Here is a 21,216-nt window from a genome sequence, read left to right on the forward strand (position 1 = left end):
GCTGGGCGTGTGATGTCCGGGGCAATCTCTCAGAACCTGAGACCCGTCTGTGGGCTTCTCCCCCTGGGGGACCCGTTCCCGGCAACAACTGGCATGAGGTCGTGTACAGCCCCCAGCAAGGCGAGCTGTTCTCTCTTCCCCGCAGAACGAAGTGATCAGCCAGCAGCTGTGCGTCATCTTCACTCACTGCTACGGGCCCTACCCCATCCCCAAGCTCACGGAGATCAAGCGGAAGCAGACCTCCCGCCTGGGTGAGTGTTTCAGCGGCCCCGCCCTGCCAGGGGTGCTGCTGTGTGATTTCAGGACAGGAAAGAAGCAAACTCGGTAAAGAAGGGTGGGCAATATTTGAGAGCACATAGGTACCTGAGTCAGGCAGGTGGAAATCAGGATATCACTTGGATTATGGGATAAAACTGGAGGGTATACCTTAGGAGGGTGGACAAGGAGACTCACCAACAGCTTCTGCCTCTCATGGAAAGATTACAGGCAGTGACAGCAAGGAGGTCTCTGGAGCCCTGCAGGCAGGTAGATTCCAAAAGCAACCCCCAGTGCCCATCAATAGACAAGCAGATTAAAAAGCTGTGGTACATATGTACGGTGGAATATTACTCGGCCATAAAAAAGAATGCACTCTTAACTTACCATGTGCAACAGGATGGATGAACCTTCGGGTTATTATGCTATGTTAAATAAGTTCATCAGAAAAAGATACGTACAGTCTGGTTTTGCATATATGTGGAATCTAAAAAACAAAATTAACGCAGATGCAGAGAGCAGACTGTTAGTTGCCAGAGGGGCGGGGGGTTGTGGGACTGGGTGAATAAGGTGAACGATAAAAAGTACAAACTGGGCCCTGACCAGTGTGGCTCAGTCGGTTGGGTGCCATCCAGCAAAGCGAAAGGTCGCCGGTTTGATTCCTGGTCAGGGCATGTGCCTGGGTTACAGTTCAGTCCCCAACCACAGGGGCATGTACCAGAGGCAACCGATCAATGTTTCTCTCCCTTTCTTCCTCCCTTCCCCTCTCTCTAAAAATAAGTTTTGAAAATCTTTTTTAAAATCTTACTTAAACAAAGTACAAACGGGTAGTCACAAATTAGTCAGCGGGATCTGAAGTGCGGCACCGGGAACACAGTCAGTAATACCGTAATAGCTGCGTGTGGTGCCAGGTGGGCCCCAGAAACACCAGGGGGGACACTTCAGAGTTTATACAGCCGTCTCACCGCTGTGCTGTGCACCTGAATCTAAACCAAAATACTGAGTGTAAAAAAATGGGAAATGTTATGGAAGGAAGAAAAGGAGAGCCTCACATGTAGAAATTGTGTGATTTTTTAAAAATGTAATAAAACCAGTATTGGAGGGAAAATAATTTTTAAAAAGCCTGAGCTGTGCGTGGTAGCTGTCCCCCAGGCCTCCCTGAGGGGGGCGTGCAGAGGACAGTGACGGGCCATCGTGTGCCTCTGGTGAAGCCTTCTGCGGGGAGCTCGGAGGAGAGGGGAACGAGCCCCCCCACACACTCACACACACACTCATATACTCACACTCACACACACATGAGGGGCACCTACCTGAGCTGAGGATCCTGGGTGCTCTAACTCCCGTCAGGGTAGCCGTCCTCGCTTGTATTCCTCCTGGACACTCGCCCTGAGCCGGCCCCAGCTGAGCCCTTGACCTACCCCAGCTCAGGTCACCCTCGGGCCACCCCAGGAGGCAGGAGGACACGGGGAGTCATCCCACGTCACAGCTGAGGAAGCGGGGGCTCTGCCGATCCCGCAGTATCAGTGCAGGTGGCGCTGGGCCCCGAACCAGGTTCACCCGAAGCCGTAACTACATCGTCCTGGGGTTTCAGCTTCTGGGGTTTTCCAGAAGAAACCTCTCCATCGGGCACTGATTTTCTTCCGAGGACCCTGAGGCTGCTGCAGCCCGGGTGACCAGCCTGGAAAAAAAGGCAAAGAAATACTTGGCTGCCTTGAAACCTGAACCCCCAGCCTTCTGTTGCAGGGCCTGTCTCCTTGCTGCCTGGGGAGTTATAAAATATTAAAGGTATTTTAATATGAAAGGGTTCCTCTTCTGATGAAGGTTGGGGGCTTTCCTGCTTGCTACTTCCTTTTCCTGCAAAGACTGGAAAACACTGGGCAAAGGAATCATCAGAAAATTCTACTCTTTCGCAAAACCACTCCTTGTCAAACAGGCGAGCCAGTGTGAGGGAAGAGCCTGAACTCATGGAACCGTTTGAAAATATTGCACCTTCATTCCCACCAGGAATGAATGGTCAATGTAAATGACACAGTGTTTTTGCTAAATGGGAAACTTCGCAGTTGAGTCCTGTGAGCAAACCAGGATGCACCCAAACCACAAGTATTTCCACCTTGGAGAAAAAGGGTGTTAATTAACATATCCTAAGTGCAACAAACTAGGAAGACCAATCAAATTCCTAGACTTCAGAGCATGGAGGCTGCCCCCCCCCCCCCCCCCCACAACGGAGCAGCAATCTGACCTCTGGGCATCCTCCCAGGTGCCCTTGTTAGGGCGAGTTTTTGCGAGGGCTGTTTTAACGGTGCAGCATAAATTCTGCTTTTCTGTAGCTATAGGAGAGGAAAGAACTTTTTTTTTTTCCTTCTGAACTTGCTGGGATTTCTTTCATCAGCAATTTTAAAGTCCTCGTTTTTATTTTTTTGCCCAGCCTTGGGATTCTGAGGGAGAGAGCAAGAGAAGAAAGGCAGGCCTGAGAGGCACACTATGAAAGGAAAAGGGCAGAATATATGTATAATTATGGATGCATGGAATATGGAACATGTAGTGTTTTGCATCTGCAGTATAACATGTCAAGCCAGGATAACTAACTAACAGTTGCCAAACAGTGGGTTCTTTCAGGACCCGCTTTAAAGGAAAGTTAGAAGGATCAGTGACAAGGGTCCCAAACTGGCATCTCTATAGGGCCAGGCAGGTCATATATAAATGAGTGAAATAGCCTCAGTGTAAGACAGTAGGGAGTGGCGGGGACTATGGCAAACTGCCGTGTGCATGCCTAATGTGTTTGTGAATACATTGTCCTCCTGCTGTCTCAGTGAATTCTGGGAGAGAATGGTAACAAGAGCTAATGGGAGGAGATATTAGCAATTTGGGGCGCAGGATGGGGATGGTTGGAGGTGGACAGTGGGAGAGAGAGTAAGCAGAGGGAGGCAGATGGCTGAGAAGAAGGGGGAAGTCGCTCCAGCCTGTTAACTGTCTTTACAGCAAGTGGAGAAGTGGGGTTTTGTCAACTCCGAGGTCCCCCTCTGAACCCTCCCTCCTTCCCTTTACCTGGATAGTTTTACGAATTTGGAGAGGGGGCGGTGAATAAAAAATTTTGAAGATAGTGGGATTACAGTTGATTTTGACTTTGTATTGCTTTTTTGGACATGTTTTCCATTAAAGCTTCTTCACGGGAAGAGGTGACAGAGACTGAGGGGGGTGACCAACCAGCAGGGCCCCTGTCTGGGGCCGCAGGGGGGCGGAGGGCTGAGTGAGCAGAACCAGCCAGGAAGTCCAGCTCTGGGTCCGAGTTACGGCAGCATCCGGGCAAAAAAGGGGGCCTGGGGCTCAAGGTCAGACCGGATGGGCCCCACAGCTGGCGGGTCACGGCCCCCAGGAATCCAGCGGGTCAGTTCCCTCCTTCAGCGATCTGGGGCAGCAGCCTAAACTCGGCTGTAGGAGGAGCCGGGGTTTCATCTGAGGACAAACTTCTAACCCCTGGGGAAGGGCCCATCAACAAGAAGCAGATCCCCAGGTGAAGAAGGGGTCTGGGGTCCTCGACAGGCTTCAAGGACAAGCCTCTGAAGCAATGGTCAAGGCATCCTTTCATTTGTCCCAAAAATTCTAGATCAAAAAAATCTCGGTGCTCAGTTCATTCCAAGGGGCGGTATATGGCAGCCATTCTGCCAAGTGCTTCACATAAATTAACTCACACAATGCTCACTGCAGCTCTAGGGTGCGGGTGCGGAATGGGTGTTGGCATGCCCATTTTACAGGAAGGAAAACGGAGGCACGGAGTGGTCCAACCACTTGCCCAAGGTCACCGAGGTTTCTGGCCTCAGAGCCCACGTTCTTACTGTACTCTGCCACCTTGCGGTGCTCGACAGAGGGAAGGAGGTGAGAGGGGCATGTAAGGTCCTGCCCTCCCAGAGCGAGCCGGCCGGAGGGAGAGGCAGACAGAGCGGATGCACAGTAACGATGAGGCTACAGGGACAATACAAATGTTAAGCAATCTTTGATTTAGAGACTCTAAAGGTCTACCCTGAAAAAATAAAATAAAAATATAAAATAAAATAATAAAATAAAGGCCCACCACCCTGGCTGGCATAGCTCAGTGGATTGAGCACAGGCTGCAAACCAAAGCATCGCAGGTTCGATTCCCAGTCAGGGCCCATGCCTGGGTTGCAGGCCACGGCCCCCAGCAACTGTACATTGATGTTTCTCTCTCTCTCTCTCGTTCTCCCTCCCTTCCTTCTCTAAAAATAAATAAATAAAATCTTTTTAAAAATAAATAAATAAAAAATAAAGGCTCACCCTGGGGTGCTGCAGCCCATGCAATCTAACAGGGTAAGTGACCTAAGCGGAAGCCCAGCAGAGGTCGAGCCGCCTCGCCCTCCCACCTAGCTTGGATGGACTCAGGAACTGAGCGCAGTGGACCCTGGCAGGGGCAGAGATGGGCGGGGGCGGGGTGGGAGTGGGTATTATCACGTGGGCAGAGGACAGACGGGCACCTTCAGCAGCCCCAGGTCTGAATGGCGGAAATGACGGGCAGATGGGAGAACCCCGGTGTTGAACAATGCAGGCCCTTGAGTCAGAATGTCTGCCTTGAAATCCCAGTTCCTCCACCTGTCACCCACTGGAGCGAGTCCCTGTAACCTGTTTGCCTCAGTTCCCTCAACTGCACACCCCCAGGGCTGAATGAGTTTCCATGTGTGAGTGCCGGCTTGCCCAGGGCCTGGTATACCGTGAGTGCCCAGTCGGTGCCAGTTATTATTAGAGACGAGGGCAGGGGGCTGGCTCATGGGCCACTGCCGCCGGGAAAGAAAGGCCCGGGTTTGGAGTCACCCGGAATGCAGTGGCAAGGGGGCAGCTCTCCTCGGCCCATGCAGGAACACCAGGAAGAGGCAGGAAATGAGGGGGAACGACATTCTTAGAGGCAAGGTGGGCCGGTGTTTGCATTTCATGTGTGCGGGCCAGCCTTCTCTGGGGAAGTGCCGCTTTTCTTTTTACTTATTTACTTTAGAGAGATGGAAACAGAAGGAGAAAGAGAGGGAGAGAAACATCGATGGGCAAGAGATACATTGATTGGTTGCCTCTCACACGCCCCCAACCGGGGACCTGGCCTGCAACCCAGGCATGTGCCCTGACTGGGAATTGAACCAGCGATCTTTGGGTTCGCAGGCTGGTGCCCAGTCCACTGAGCCACACCAGCCAGGGTGGAAATGCTACTTTTAATTGCAAATAAGCTGTGAAGATTTTTCTACGAAAAACTGAATTTCAGTGATTTCAGTGTCCCGCTGATTGATTCTGACTCCCGTGTGGTCACCATCTCACCCATGAATGTCTTATCCCCGGAATCCAAACCTCACCCTTCTCTCCACTGACACCACCTTCCTCCCCCTCTTCTCTTCCAGATCCTCACTTCCTCAACAACAAGGAAATGTCTGACGTCACCTTTCTGGTAGAAGGAAGACCATTTTACGCTCACAAAGTACTGTTATTTACAGCCTCTCCAAGGTACGTGCCGTCAGTGTGGACAGCAGGGGAATCCCGAGAGTGGCTGTTGCTATGACTCAACTCTGAGGTTCACTTTTGCCGATGTCTCCACTGGACTGGCAGATAACCTGCACAGAATCGAGGAATGGAGAGCCCAGGGCATTTGTGCACCGTGTTCAGAGCAACATTATCTGCAGCAGCCAGGAGGCAGAAGCAACCCAGGGGTCCATCAGTGGATGCATGGGTAGATACAGTCAATGTATACATGTGTGATTGAGCCTGGAAAAGGAAGGTGATCCTGGCACATGCTACGCCACGGATGAACCTTGGGGACATTAGACAGAGTGAAATAAGCCAGTCACAAGAAAGCAAATACTGGACGATTCCATCTACATGCAGTACTAGACCAGTCAGATTCATAGAAAGCAGAACAGTGGTCGCCAGGGGCCGGGAGGAGGGGGATGGAAGAGTTAGCTTGAAGGGCACGGAGGGCACATGGTACCTTCCAGAGACGGGCTGCACCACAGTGTGAGTATACTTAACATCACCGCACACTTACAGACGGTGAAGATGGTAAATTTTTATGTTATGTGTTTTTTTCACGTGCCATTAAAGAGAAGGAATACAGGGCGGCCACCAGCGTAAACAGCAGCTCCTCTGTGTGGCTTGGGCGCCTGGAGCCCTGGGCAGGCAGAGCACGTGTGGGGCAGAGCTCAGCAGAGCGAGGGTTAGGGTTTCGCTCCCTCAGCCAGGTGCCTCAGGCAGTGAGTGCACAGCCTGAAACCACACCTGCAGCCTTGAAAGGCCTGTTCTCCAAACGCTAGGGGACTCTGGCATAAGCCACCAAAATACACAGGTCCTGAAACTTAGTCTTCCCTGGCTATGGAGTGCCCAACTGTGTAACCCCCTCCTGCAGCCCTGCCACAGCTCCCCTCCTCCTCCTCTCGGTTTGAGATGAGCTGGGGCTGACCATGTGGAACCACGCGGTCCAAGGACCCGAACAGGATCGGCGAAGCTGGGCAGAGGAGAGAGTGATGCCCAAGGGAGGAGGAGGCGGTGAGCAGGGAGTGAGGAGTCCACTTCCGTCCAGGACGTCTCCTGGGGACTGTGTCTGGCCAGCATGCCCTGGGTCCTGACAGCCTCCTGGTATCCACAGTGCTCCCCAAAAACCAGACACAAACCCTACACGTCTGCTTTGCCAGCACAAGGAGAAGATGCCGTCCCTTGCCCGGTTCTCAGCTGTGACACTGCAGAAGAACGGGACCGATACCGTGCCCATGTTCATTTTAGTTTCCACAGTGGCACTTGGCTGCCCGTGTAGCATGTTAACATCAGGGGGAACTGGGCGAAGGGTGGACAGGAACTCTGTACTGTCTTTGCAGCTCTTCTCTACACCTCTAAGTACTTCAAAGCTAAAAGTTTAATTTAAAAAAAAAATTGAGCTTATTCCTAAATAAGGAATAAGGAGCATACAGTTTAGTCGAGGGCAGGAAAGTGCATCGAAACCCCAGACAGAAGGTCACCAGAGAGAGATGCTCAGGGAGCCGTCGGGTCTTGAGTAAATGCCTACAATGCATCCCACGGGCACTGGTTCCGAGGATGCGGCAGAAGCAGAAAGGGCGGGAGTCCCTGCCCTGCGGGAGCAGCGGCTGTGCAGGGCAGGGCAGGGCAGGACAGGGCGGGAGAGCTCCACGGACGGCAGAGGGCCATGAAGCCTGAGCTCAGAGAAGACTCCCCGAAGGAGGCAGCCTTTGTGGTGGGCCCTGCGAGACAGAGGGGGTTTTCCGAGGCCTCCATTCTTCCCTAATCACCTGTTTGAGAAGTAACACTGTTCTTTAAAGTTGAGCTTAGCCCCGGCTGGTGTAGCTCAGTGGATTGAGCTTGGGCTATGAACCAAAGTGTCGCAGGTTCAATTCCCAGTCAGGGCACATGCCTGGGTTGCAGGCCACGGCCCCCAGCAACCACACATTGATGTTTCTCTCTCTCTCTCTCTCCCTCCCTTCCCTCTCTAAAATAAATAAATAAAATCTTTTAGAAATAAATAAATAAATAAATAAAGTTGAGCTTGAACTTTAAATTAGATTATGGTATCATCCACGGAGGGAGAGGCTTAGGTTAAGGAATCTGTGAATCCCTAGCTGATGTGGCTCAGTGGATTGGGTGCTGGCCTGTGAACCAAAAGGTCACCGGTTCAGTTCCCAGTCAGGGCACATGCCTGGGTTGTGGACCAGGTCCCCAGGTGGGGGTGTGCAAGAGGCAACTGATCCAAGTATCCCTCACACATCAGTGTTCCTCTCCCTCTCTTTCTCCCTCCCCCTCTCTAAAATAAATAAACAAAAATCTTTAGAAAAAAAACTATCTGTGGATATGTCATTGCTATGTGTCAGAGTTAGGGGGATAAAAGAGTGAGTTTCTCGCCAGCTGAGAGTGTGTTCGTGAGTCTTTTTCTTTTTGTGTTCTCGTTCAGGTTCAAAGCACTCCTGTCCAGCAAACCGACAAACGACGGCAACTGCATAGAGATCGGCTACGTGAAGTACCCCATCTTCCAGGTGAGCCCCCGCTGTGGCCTGGAGCACCAGGCGGCGGGCGCAGGGCCCAGGTGATTCCCTCTGGTCCTCGGCCTGTGGCTCAGCCCCTGCGACAAATCATCCGTCTCCTGCCCCCCGGGCCCCTCCTCATGCTGCCCTTTAACATCCATTCATCCCTATGCTGCTACTTGTGCACCTACTACGTGCCTGACACTGTGCTGGGCCCTGGGGACACAGGGTAAAGGGAAGTCGTCTCCTGGGGACTCCCAGTCCAGACTGGGTAACTCTAAATAATTTCTTAATGACAGTGGAATGTGGGGTGTGCGGCAGGGAGCCACCGTGCTGTGGGAAACAGCTCTCTGACCAGGGAGACTGGGGTGGCTTCCTGGCTGAGGTGTCAGCGGAAATATTGAAGCCTGGGAAGTTGGCGAGCCGTAGCAAGGCTTCGAGCTTCAGAAAGGCGCCAGGGGAGGGGGGACAGGTAACGTCCCAGGACCGTAGTTCAGCCCAGTGTGAACAGGAGTCAGTGGACTTCAGGGGATCCAGTGTCTTCTTAATGTTGATCGGAACCAAAGGTACACAGGAAAGGAAGGGGCCATTGTCAGAGGTCGGATGACATTACCCTGTCTCTTTCCCATGCGGGGAAGTCGGCACCATCAGCCATGGGTCCTGGTTTATGTGGCATCTCTGCAGGGGCACTGCAGCCCTCTCCTCTTCCCCTCCCCTCCTTCATGCCTGAATCATAAGGACATTCCTGCAGCCCATAGAAGCCCTCCACCCCTGGCCCCTGCATCAACTTTGCAGCCCAAATAGGGCTCCGAGGCTCACCCAGGGCATGAAACCTATGGGCAGCTTCCTGCCACCCAGGGGAGCCTGGGGTCCCTCCATGCTGTCCTCCCCCCAGCCGGGGTCAGTAAGCCCCCGTGGGGGTCCTGGGGACCATATGTGCCACCTTCTGAGCAGGGCTTGTTTCCTCCCGTTCCTCCACTTCTGGAAGGACAGCCCTGGAAAGAGGAAACAAGTGGGTAACACTCACATGCTAAGACGGTTGATGAGCCTGAGAGACAAGCGGGAGGCCAGGCTAGCCGTGACCAGGGTCACGGGGCAGGGGTCCCGATGTGGACACTGCGGGCTAGAGCCACATTCCGGGATCTGAGGGCTACACTCCTGTTCACACAGGCTCCTCCCCCTGTTTAAACTCAGTGTCCCTCGAGTGACCCATCCTCCCTGAGCATCAGTTTCCTCATCCAGCTGGCGGGAGACAGGGTTCCGGGGGCAGGAGCAGCATAAACGTGAACAAAGGCGCAGAAGTGGAAGGACCTGTGGTACGTTTGAGGGAAAGTGATGATCAGCCCATCGGCTGCGTCTTCCAGGGGTGTCGGAGACAGAAAAGACACATTGGCACTGCATAGGCTGAGCCAGTGGAGAGAAGGCAGGCCAGATGCTGGTTCTTCCCTCCACCATTGACCCTGGTCCCCCAGATCCTGCCGTTCATTCAGCGGGCTGCCAGGGAGAGACACCAAGCCCTCATGCCAGCCCCTAACATCCACAATTCCACCATTAGAGATGTGCTCCTTTGACTATGCTAAAACCTCAAAATAAGGGATTCACCCCAAATAATCATAGACAAGGCACTCTCTTCTCTGAGCCCCCTCTCCCCATTTTTAACAAGTTAGTCATCATCACCCCTCCGGCGAGGGGTTCTTGCAGAGATGAGTGGGCAGGACAGCATGAGAAAACGTTCGGCTTGGCATCTGGCTCGTCGTGGCAGTTACTAAGTTGGTTGTTGTTTCCTAAGGCGTAACCGATAAACCACCTCCCTGCCAAGCATAAGTCCCTGGTGAATGGGCTGCTTTGCATCAAGCACTGGGGAACAGATGAAAGAGGCCGAGGCCAAGGCCAGCCTGGCAGAGCCATCCCACTGGGGTGGGGGGTAGCAGAGAAGAGGCTGGAGCCCCAAGGTGGGGCTGGGCAGTGGGTGCACCCCCATACATACGGGGGCCTGTTTCTCCTTTTCCCAGCCCCTCACCACAGTTTCTACTGAAAGTGGCCACAGCCCTTTCTGGAACAGCGGCAGCTGTTGGGTTTCAACGTTCCCATGAAACTGCGGCTCCGCTCTGGGGTTAGGGGTGGGGAGAGCGGTGAAGAGGCCGTAGTGCAGCCCCGACTGCCGCTGAGGCCCTGGCCTCTGCTCGCACGTGGTCGTCTGGATTATTCTCGCCAGCTTGAGAGAGAAGACCACGGAGGCCCAAAGAACATAACTGATGTGGGACCCCCCTGGTCTTAGTACTGGTTAGTGACAGAGCCAGGATTCAAACCAGCCTGTCTCGTGCCAGAGCCTAAGTACCTGGTTCTGGAATTCTCTTCCTAAATGGCAACAATGCTAAGAACAGCTCCCGTTTCTTGAGCGCTTACTGTGTACGAGGCTTCAAGCCTGTGGTTCTCCACCCCGGCTGCGTGTTAGAATCACCTGGGGAGCTTTGCAGTGCCCAGGGACCAGGCCACGAATCAGATCAGTTAGATTGGAACTGGGCTGGGACCCAGGCATCAGCATTTTGAAGTCTGCCCTTCCCCCCCCCCATCATCCCAGTGTGCAGCCAAGAGGGACCACCAGTGCCCTGAGTTACAGTGGTTCCCAAACTTGAGCAGGCTTCAGAATACCCAGCAGGCAGTGGGGCAGGGGGGTGGCTTGTTAAAACACAGACAACTCACCAAAATGCAGATTCCTGGCCCTACCCCCAGAATTCCTGGTTCTGTAAGCCTGGGCTATGGCCTGGGGATCTGCATTTCTTACAAGAACCCAGGAGATGCCGATGCTGCTGATACAGGGACCCCACTGGGAACCACTGCTGTCCATCACCTCATTCAGCCCTTCCAGCTGCCCCTCCAGGGAGCGTTCCCACCTTACAGAGAGGGCGGGGCCTCAGAGAGGTGGAGGGACTGGCCTAAGCCCCTGCCGCTCATTGCAATGGAGCTGAGGTTCCCACGCAGGCCTGGCTGACCCCCCAGGCCTAGGTCTCTTCAGTGCCTCTCTGCTGTGGGGACCGGGGCCTTCCCTAAAAGTCAGCCATTAGAGTTTGGAGCCTGAGCGAGATGCTGGAAAATGGCCTGTCCCCAGCCCTCTGAGCACTCGAGAAGGCGGCATGCACTCCCGCCATCAGGCCTGGAACCAACCGGGGTGGGGGTCCCTGAAAGAAGAACTAGTCTTGCAGCAGGGACTCAGCAGATTCAACAGATTCACAGAACAAGCAACCGCCGTGGGAAAGCACAGTCCGAGGAAGTGAGGCCTGTAATTGCTTCAGGCTGGGGAAGGCGCCTTGGCCACAAGAGCCTCGGACTCCTGTAAGGGGCAGGGAGCAGGCCCCGGGGACTTTTCCCCCCATGCTCGCCTTCTTCCCCATAAAAGAAGAAAAGCCTCATTTGTGGCTTGAAATAGGCCAAGTCGGGCTGAATCCAACCCAGAACGAGGCTCCCAGGGGCCTGTTCACTTCACTTCCACGCTGACAGGAGAATTTTAGTTAATGAGGCTGCTTTGAGTGCCCTCCCTCCAAGGCTGCTTAACATCCCACGCAGGCAGGAGCCAGACGCAGCTGAGGCTGCACCTGGGCGCGGGGCCTCCTCCGTAAGGCTGTGCTCGCCATTTGAATCCCTGCTTCATGCAGGTTGACAGCTGCCAAGAAAAACAACTCCATAACCAGGTCGTTCAGGCTAATGACGGCTCGTGGCACCCCCCCTTGCAGAAGAGGCTTGTGCAGGCAGAGTCGGAGGTGGCGGAGGTGGTGCGGGGCAGCTCCATTTAAATGCCATTACCCCTGGGGCTTCCACTGGGGAGCGGTCCTCGGCCCAACCTCGAGTGACTGCGATAACAGGACCCAGAAGTGCTTTGTCAAGGGCTCTCGGGGCTGTTGTCAATGGTTTGGCCTTTATTAAAGAAAGGTCCCAGGAGGAGAAATGGATTTTAATGCCGCTTTAAGAGGACTGTGTCCGTGTCGCTGACGCTTTGCTCACCGTGTCCTCTCTTCCAGCTGGTCATGCAGTATCTCTACTACGGTGGCCCCGAGTCCCTTCTCATTAAAAACAACGAGGTCATGGAGGTAAGGAATCTGCCGTGTCATCGGGGTGGGGCAGGGGGGACACCTCCACCAACCCAGGTCACGGCACACGTCAGCGGCAGGTCTGGGGGACCCACGTTGGGTTTGCATTTGGATACAGGCTTTGGGGCCCTCCCGACGCCTTAGGCCCCCCAAATGGGAGGCTTCTCATCGCTCCCTGGAAGGCTGCAGTGCTCAGTGCGCTAGCCCAACCCCTGCCTGTGACACTGAGTTGTAACCTGCTCTGGGGGGTGGGGTAGAGGAAATGGACTGCAGGGGCTGAGTCTCCGGCACAGCTGGGGCTCAGCAGCAGCCTCAGGAACTACCCTGAGTGACTTCTCCCGCCTGGTCGTCTGTGAGAGAAGTGTATCACCTGAAAACCTCCCTCGGCGGCTCGCAGCGCTGCCCCTGGCCGGACACCAAGAGCCGTCACAAAGCTCACCTGGCTTCACTGCCCTTGGCCGGCCCTCCCTCCGCAGCCCCTTGGCTGGCTGCTCCCTGACTCCCATCTGCCCTTGATAGTTCAGCCTGTGCCAGGGAACCTGTCTGTCCCTGCTTTTTTCCGTCCAAGGCCAAGGTTTCGCCTGCTCCTGCTGAGACATGGAACCCTTGCTGGTTTTCCTACTCCAAACTGGGAGCTTTGATCCAAAAGCCAAAATCACTCTGACCCTGAGCAGAGACAGGACCCCCCTCTCCCCAACTGAGGTGTCTGAAGTCTAGGGTACCTGGCTGATCGGAGATATCAGACACATCACGAGGCGACCTCACACAGTGGTCAAAGCGTGGGCCCCGGGACAGACCAGGTTTAAATCCAGACTCTGCCTCTTCTGAGCTGTGTGAGCTGGGACAAGTTACTGAACCTCTCTGAGACTCAGTTTTCTCACCTGTAAAATGGGGGTGATAGTACCTACCTCATTGGGTTTTTAGGATTTTAAGAGTTCCTATCTATCAGGTGCTTAGAATAGTGCCCAGCACACAGTGGGTGCCATAAGGGCTGTGCACTCACTGTGTGGCCCCTTTTATCCTTTTCTTATTCCATGAAAGCTCCCACGGTCACTCCCCTTTCCGCCCCCCCCCCCCGAAAGTTACTGCCCTAGTCTCTCTGTTCTGCCCCTCTGGCACCTCTCCTCTTCCTCAGCACCAGGCCGCCTGCCGTCTGAGAGCACGGGCTCTTTTGTAAACACTTTAAAAATTCTTTTTAAATCAAAATAATGAATGTACATTTAGATTGCATAAATAATACAGAAGGCGTTTATCAAAAAAAAAAAAAAAGGCAGTTTACTCAGCCAGACACACCACCCGCCCCATCCTTTCCCTAAAATCAGCCCCTTGGAACTCCTCTTTTAGCTCTTTCTCCCCTCCCCCAAGCCTGTTGCTCTCTCAGTGCCTCTGTTGAGCATCTCCCCCCGGCCACACGGTGCTCAGGGCCCGGGTACAGCAGTGATGGAGACGGACAGGGCTCCCTGCCCTCCCAGACTCCGGGGAGGGCGACAGGCATGATGTCATGTCTGGTGTGAGACGGGCTGTGAGGAAAAGAAAGACAGGGGCGGGGGACAGGCGGTGATGGGGGGAGGCACCCTGAGACGAGGTGGTCTGGCAGGCTTCTCTCCAGGAGGCGATATCTGAGCAGAGACCTACATGGACAGAGGGAGCCGGCCGCGTCCATGTCCGACTTGCTGAATAATATTATTGTAACGCAGGAGCTCCAAGTGGGGAAGCTGCATTTGTGTTTGTGATGTTCCGAAAGCCGCCTCCGGGGGAGAACCAGGAGAGGTGGCCACGCCCTTTACTACTCCGTTATGGGGGAGGGCCCGGTGGCAGCGGGCGGGGCAGGAGCCACCTCGCCCCACCTCCAGCCTTGGCGCCACTCACAGGGTTAGGGAGGGAGCGGCATGTGAAGAGTCTACACTTTTGTGATGAGCACAGGAGCCTTGAGACACAGGGGCCTTGAGAGGGCTGGGACGTCCAGATACAGACCCTGTTCTCGTTCCTGTGGCTGCAGGCCAGGCAGCCACCTGTTCCCTGAGGGCGTGGAGGGGCCGTGTCCTGAGTCACCCCACAAAGGTCATTCATCAGTGCTGGACAGAACCATTTTAGGCATTTTGCTTGACCGTCAGCTACAATAGATGTGAGGTTGGTTCCCTTCCACCCCGGCTCCACCCCCCATAGAGTCCATCACTGTGTCTCTTTCCTCCAGGGCGACCTCCCTGCTTTAAAGTGACCCACCGACATGATTTCCGGTCCCCTCACCTCAGGACACCACACTATGGAACACGAGGATTTTTATTACCGCCCTTCCTTTCCTCCCACCTCCCAACCTCTAATGGGCTCTTTTTTTATGGTTCTTAGCTTGTGTCTGCCGCCAAATTCTTCCAGCTGGAGGCTCTGCAGCGACACTGTGAGATTATCTGTGCAAAAGGCATCAACACGGACAACTGCGTGGATATTTACAACCACGCCAAGGTAACCAAGCGCTCGGGCTGCCCGAGCTTACACCGCGCAGGCGCGTGGGCGAGGGGCCTCCTCCGCAGACAGACCCAGACAGGCAGGGAGCCGACTGCAGGCATGCTGACCCACGGACACCCCGCCCGAGATCTGCCTCCTGCTCCCTTCATCCCCCCTCTACAATACAGTGAGAGCAGGAACCCACCCTGTGCTTCCAACGTGCATGGGAAGCGCATCGCACTCATTTAGCCCCACCCCCCACCCCATCTCGCCCCTCCCCCTGCGCCCTGCGGTTCTAAGAAGCCCCCAGGGCCAGCCTGTGCTGCTGGCCAACCTACACCTGGAAGAGCAAGGTGCTGAAAACAGATGCGGTCAAAGTGTGGGCTCCAACCCTGCACCGTCAGCACGATCAAGGGTCTCGTTAGAAGTATAACTTATAGGGCTGCGCCCCAGACCTACAGAATCAAACGCTGGCGAGAGGCCCATGCCCAAGAGCGACACCTGCTTTTCTCTCACTGCGGTTGCCAGCATGGCTGCCCCGCAGACTCACCTGGACACTCACCCAACCTCCCTGTGCCTGGGACCTAGCACAGAGCGATTAAGTCAGCCTCTGGGGGCGGAGCCCGGGGAAAGGTGTTTTTCCAAGCTCCCTGGGTAGTTCTCGGATGCGGGCGAGGTTGAGAACAGGGGGTCAGGACTGGAGAGAGCCACCGACAGAGGGATCAGACACTCCTGCTCAGAATCACTGGGGAGAGTTTCAGTCTGTGTAGCACCGCCCCCTCCTGCGGCCACAGCAGCGTGCCTGTAGCGGCCCCGGAATCTGTATTTTTCACAGACTCCCAGGGTGACTGTTGTGACTTCAGCGCTAAGGCCAGTCCACACTCCCACTTTTGGAACCCCTGGTCTTTATCTAGTTCATCTCACAAGTGGGAACGCTGGGACTGGGGGGCTTAATGAGTCCAGATGCTGCTTCCTTTTGCTTCCTGTGCTCACCACGATGGCGGGGGTGGCGAGGCGGGAAGATTACAATTTGCTAGGAAGAAACAATGAAGTAAGATCAGGAATTCAATGAAAACAAAACACGTTTGTATCACTGGAGCTCAGTGCCCTTGCCCCTGACGTTCACAACTCTTCAGAGTGACGGTTGACGTGAATAATTCTCTCCTTGCTCACCACGCCAGATCAGGTTGCCTTTGAGCTGTCCTTCTGTCTGAAGCCAGCACTCAGCGGCCCCTTCACAGGCGCCTGCCTGTGCTAACAGCCTGGTAGCACCATCGCCTCCTGTCCTCCCCACAGCCCTGTGGAGTGGGTGCTGCCATAGTGCCATGTCAGAGTAAGGAAGCAGGCAGAGAGAGATGCAGTAACCTGCTGAAGGCCACACAGCGACCGCTGAGGTTTTTATTGTGGCAAACCAGATGGAGCACGAAACTCACGTGTTAACCGTTTCTAAGCGTGCGGTTCTTATGCAGCCAGCACTACCAACCGTCTCCAAAGCTCTTCTTCTCCCGAACTGCAACTCCGTCCCCACTAAGGAGAGCAGTGTAGACAGTTGGGCCGTTGGCTCAGGGAATCAGCACATGATGTCACTGAGTTCAAGGGCACAAGCCAGTTAGCTGAGCTAGGTTCTGTAGACGGAGTCAGCTCTCCTTACCACAGCTTGGCCTCGTACATGTGGGTCCCTGGAGATAAGGTATGGAGAATGAGAGTAATTCATTTACTCTCAGGTATTACATTGACTCTCAATGTAAATGTATAGTTTACGTTTATCGTGACAACTAACATGGAGTGCTGATTACAACCAGTGTTCTAAATACTCCCATGTATTATCTCATTTAATCTCAACAATGGCCAGTTAGGTATTATTATGATCCCATTTTGTGGACAGGAATACTGAGGCTCAGAGAGATTGCGTAAGCTTCCCAGCCGCAGATGGCTGGTGAGTGGCAAAGCCTGGAATAAGAACTCAGGCAGATTCCAGAGCCCCGCTCCCTTAGCTCCTTTCCTGACCTGCCCCTGAGCCTGATGGACGACGCAGTCCTGCCGGGAATCACATTCCACTGAATCAGAGGCCACGTGACCCAGCCCTGGGCACATATTCAGAAAGGTGGGTTCCAGCCCCAGCTGGAATCCAGGTCTTCCAGCTCCTTCCACCATAACCCTGGTGGCACTGCCTCATCGTCAGCTCAGCATTCTACCCCATAACAACTTAACGTGCATCTCTGGTCTAAAGGATGGAATAGTAGAGCTTTCGGAAGGGTGATTCAGTACCTAAATAAAGGAGCAGGGTGTCATCTCAAGGAGCATGTAACAACCCACTTCTGAGCCTCTGGATCATTGCAACAGAGAGACCTACAAGCTTGGAAAAGTACAGAGGAGGGCGCCCTGACCTGTGTGGCTCAGTTGATTGGGTGTCGTCCCACAAAGTGAAAGGTCGCCAGTTCGATGTTCAGGGCACATGCCTAGGTTGCGGGTTCCGTCCCTGGTCTGGGCATGTACGAGAGGCAACTGATTGATGCTTCTCTCCCATGTCGAGGTTTCTCCCCCTCAGCACTAGGGAGAAGGGCCAAAGGCAGCTGGCCGACCCACATATCCACACTCGCTTCTGCTCTCAAACATGAATTCCTGCACCAGGCATGCGCGTGAAGTTAAATTCCTGCCCTCCGATGAATGGCATCTGGCTGCAGGCAGAGCATCCTAATGGGCTAAGCACAACCTTAAGGGCTTGCATTATCAGGGTTCAGTTCCGGGTTCTGCCCTTAACAAGTTGTGTGCATTTTTGTAAGCTACTCTGTTATCGCCATGTCCTCATCTGTACATTGGAGGCGGTAACAGTACCTACCTCGAGGAAACTTGAGAACTAAAGGGCATGATGCGTGGGAAATGCCTGACAAGGTGCCCGGCACATCATACGCTCTCGATAAATCCTTGCTGTTAGTTTCAGCACTCTGAGAGTTAACCATTCATTCACATATGCAACAAGTACTTACTGAGGGTGTACCGCCTGCCATGCCCTCTGCTTGGGCTTGTCACGGTGAGCCAGGGGGACAGAGTGCCTCCGTGTGGGTTTAGTCTATCAGGAACCACATCTGTTGATCATTTCTCAACCTCCACACTGTTAACGGTTCAGTCTGCATAACTCTTCCCTGTGGGGCTGCCCTGTGCATCGTGGGTGTTTAGCAGCACTCCTGGCTTCTACCCATTAGATGCCAGTAGTACCCCCCCCCACCACCACCCCCCCATTCGTGACCACCAAAAACATACATCTCCAGGCTTTTCCAAATGTCTTCTCGGAAGCAAAATCCCCCCTGCCCTCAAGACACTGGGTAAGTAGGCAGTGCTTCCTCATAGGACTGGTATGAGAATTAAATGAGTTAATACTTTAAAGACCTTAGAACTGTGCCTGCAGCTCCATCCGTGGGCCAGTGATCCGTAGTGTTACAAAGAGACGCAAGCCCCGATGGTTAAAGCAGCGAGTGCTTATTTTCCATGCGAGGCAACGGGAAGGCTGAAAGGTCCTTCTGGTCTCAGCAGGCCTGGCCTCTGAGGTCAGCTGGCTGGTCAGTCACGGCCGGCTGCGCTGACCCTGCTGGACTCTGTCACTGTCAGAGGCTTCAGCTGGGGCAGCCGGGTTGACTCCGCTCAGTCTCACGTAGTCGCTCACCCCCCACACGGGCAGAGGCGGGGTCCGAGAGAGAGCTAGGAGGTACACATCGCCACCCGAATCTAGCTCAGCGCTGGTGGCTCTCACTTCTGCCGTGTTCTGTTGGCCCGAGCAGGTCCCAAGACCAGGCAGTGGCGAGAGATCCCCAGCCCGTTGATAAGAGGGGCCGCAAAGTCACGTCCCAAGAATGTGAATACAGAAAAGGGTGGGGAATCAGGGTCACTCTTACGGTCGATCTGCCAGGACAGGTGCCCTCCCATACTGTCCGTGGAAGCTGTCAGGGGCCTCTCAGACACATAACCATCTCCTGCTTCTTCTCCACTCTCCACAGTTCCTTGGAGTCACAGAGCTCTCGGCATACTGTGAAGGCTACTTCCTCAAAAACATGATGGTCCTCATCGAAAATGAAGCGTTTAAGCAGCTCCTCTATGACAAAAACGGCGAAGGGACGGGCCAGGATGTGCTCCAGGACTTACAGAGGACGTTGGCCATCAGGATTCAGTCGATCCACTTGTCCTCTTCCAAAGGCTCCATCGTATGAAACGCCCGGGGCAGGGAGTGCTCCCCGGGGACGTTCCAGCTCTCCTGCTGCGTTGGCTTCACACACACACACACCGATTTCACCGGGCGCCTGTTTTAGGCGGGGCCACGGAGCTGCCTCTACTGCCTGCCTCAGTTTCCCTGGGATGGGCCAATCCGGCTCCCATGAGTTCCTGTTGAAACTCGAAGGACACTCCACTGGTCTGCAGATCGGAGTGCAGCTGGGTCCCGAGCATGAAGGTCAACGTGGGGCGGCCAAGTGAACCCCATCCGAAAGCACCCCCGGGAAGCCGCACATCTATTGCCGGGACCACTGTCAAAAGGATGGATTGAGAACTAGAGGTTCTTTGGGTCCCGGGCCGACAGCTGGAAAACCTAACTGCAGAGACTCGTTATTACTCGTGCAGAACCTTAGTAGCTGCAGTTCATCAAGAGTCAACCAGGATCGCATTCCCAATAACGAAGAGATAATTTGACAAATTTTTAGGGGTGGGGAACTTTTTAAAACGTTCATAAGAAGAAACAACCGAAACAGGGCAGCCTTGTAGTTTCAAATATATTTCTAAAAGCGTAACAGTTCGTTTTCAACTGACTCGTGTTTAGGGATCTGTGTTTTGAGATTTTTTTTTCTTAAAAAACAAAAACAAAAACAAAAAAGACAGTCAGCCACAGGTCCACCCTGTATAAACCTGCATCCGACAAAATAGTGCTGATATTCTAGACAAAGTGAAATCATAATCTTGCCTTAGTGGTCATGGTTACACAGAAGAGGTGCACTGCCAATACTTACTCTAACTCAGTAGTTGGAAACCACCTGCATGCTCATTGTGGTTTTGGGGTGACATTAAAGCAGCCCCACATAACAAATCACGCATTTGCATGGGCCCGAACCTGTGAAATGTTAGGTTTGTGCTTCATTTTTGCCAAGATAAAAAAAAAATAATGCTCCATCCCTTCTTGCTGCGAGTCCACTTGGTGAAATGAACATATCCATTTCTTCTCCTAATTATGAATGATCCTGGGATGCTTTTGCAGAAATGTGTTCCTCGATGATGCTGAATGGGGGCGTGGGTGGGGGGGGTGTCAGAGAATTTACTAGTAATCCTGGAGTTTCCTCTGTATTCTCAGAAGATGTTAATAGTTTGTTACTAGCCAGAAAATATGACTATGCTAGATTATTTTTCAAGATGAAGCCTGTATGATAGGATGGATTCTTTCTGTATTCCGAGAGTGTACAGTATAGGGGTATCTATAATGAAAGTTTATAAGGACAGGGTTCCATTTGCTCTGCCATATAGTATAAGCAAAAGAGATCGGTGATGTGCCACAATGCTCCAAATAATTTTTGAGTTGCTGCCTTTTTCCTTGTCCTTTCATTTGAGACGTAGATACATGCAATGAAAACTAGGAGAATGACTTGTACCCTCTGGGATGATGGCAAAGTTGCGTTGATAAACCTATTCCCTAGCATGCCTTTGGGAAGCTGTGCACACACCCTAAATCTCCAAGGAGCTGCTGTTCATCCATCCCACTTGCTCCCTGAGCCGCTGTTCGGAGGACCGATGCTGTGCTCTGTTTCATGGGTGTGACCCACGGAGACCCTGTGGAGACCCCAGGCCACATCCGCCTTCGGTCCCGGTTCTTCTGTGATGCTGATACACGAGGCCTCTCTTCCACCTGGTCATTCAAGAACCTCCTTGGGCCGGCCCTACCCTCCAGTGAGGAAGGAAAAGGACTGCAGAGGCGTCCAAGTGACAGAAACACAGCACGTACGTGACTCATCACCGTCTCCTGCCTCTGAGACACCCCGTGGATGTTCCTGTAACCGAGACTGACTTCCCTGTGACTGTCCAGTGTCCGTTCAGGGCCCCTGGGCACTGGCCTGTGCGGCGGCAGCTCCTGATGGGCTCCTGTTATCGCTTGGTGTGCTTTCTCTGTCATTAAAAGAAATGATTTTCCCAAACCGCACATCCCTTGTATGGACACGTGAGCTCTTTTTAATGTGTTTGGTCTAAGCATAGTTGGTTTATACTCTTATACTGATTATATTAGTTTCAGGTGTATGACAGCGATTCGATGTTTTTACTCCTTGCAGTGCGATCATCCTGCTGATTCTAGTCACCGTCTATCACCATGTAACCTATCACCATGTTCTTGACGACATTTCCCTTCCCCTCTCTCACCCAACCCTAAGTCCTCCCTTCTGGTCTCAGTTTCTGTGAGT

The 21,216-nt window shown here is 53.5% G+C and overlaps 1 protein-coding gene across 3 annotated transcripts in view; it reads left to right on the top strand.

Moving 5' to 3' along the window:
* The window catches only part of BTBD11 (BTB domain containing 11), a 265,818-nt gene extending 244,861 nt beyond the window's left edge, over positions 1-20,957 (top strand). For all 3 annotated transcript variants that reach the window (XM_028533013.2, XM_028533014.2, XM_028533015.2), the window contains 6 exons: positions 146-251; positions 5,646-5,748; positions 8,195-8,276; positions 12,281-12,349; positions 14,696-14,809; positions 18,784-20,957. In XM_028533013.2, the coding sequence (XP_028388814.1) occupies positions 146-251; positions 5,646-5,748; positions 8,195-8,276; positions 12,281-12,349; positions 14,696-14,809; positions 18,784-18,993 (684 nt within the window). In that variant the 3' untranslated portion in view covers positions 18,994-20,957. The remainder of the gene's footprint in view (positions 1-145; positions 252-5,645; positions 5,749-8,194; positions 8,277-12,280; positions 12,350-14,695; positions 14,810-18,783) is intronic.
* Positions 20,958-21,216: the final 259 nt, after the last annotated feature.

Source organism: Phyllostomus discolor, chromosome 2 (genome assembly GCF_004126475.2).
Source record: "Phyllostomus discolor isolate MPI-MPIP mPhyDis1 chromosome 2, mPhyDis1.pri.v3, whole genome shotgun sequence".
Taxonomy (NCBI): domain Eukaryota; kingdom Metazoa; phylum Chordata; class Mammalia; order Chiroptera; family Phyllostomidae; genus Phyllostomus; species Phyllostomus discolor.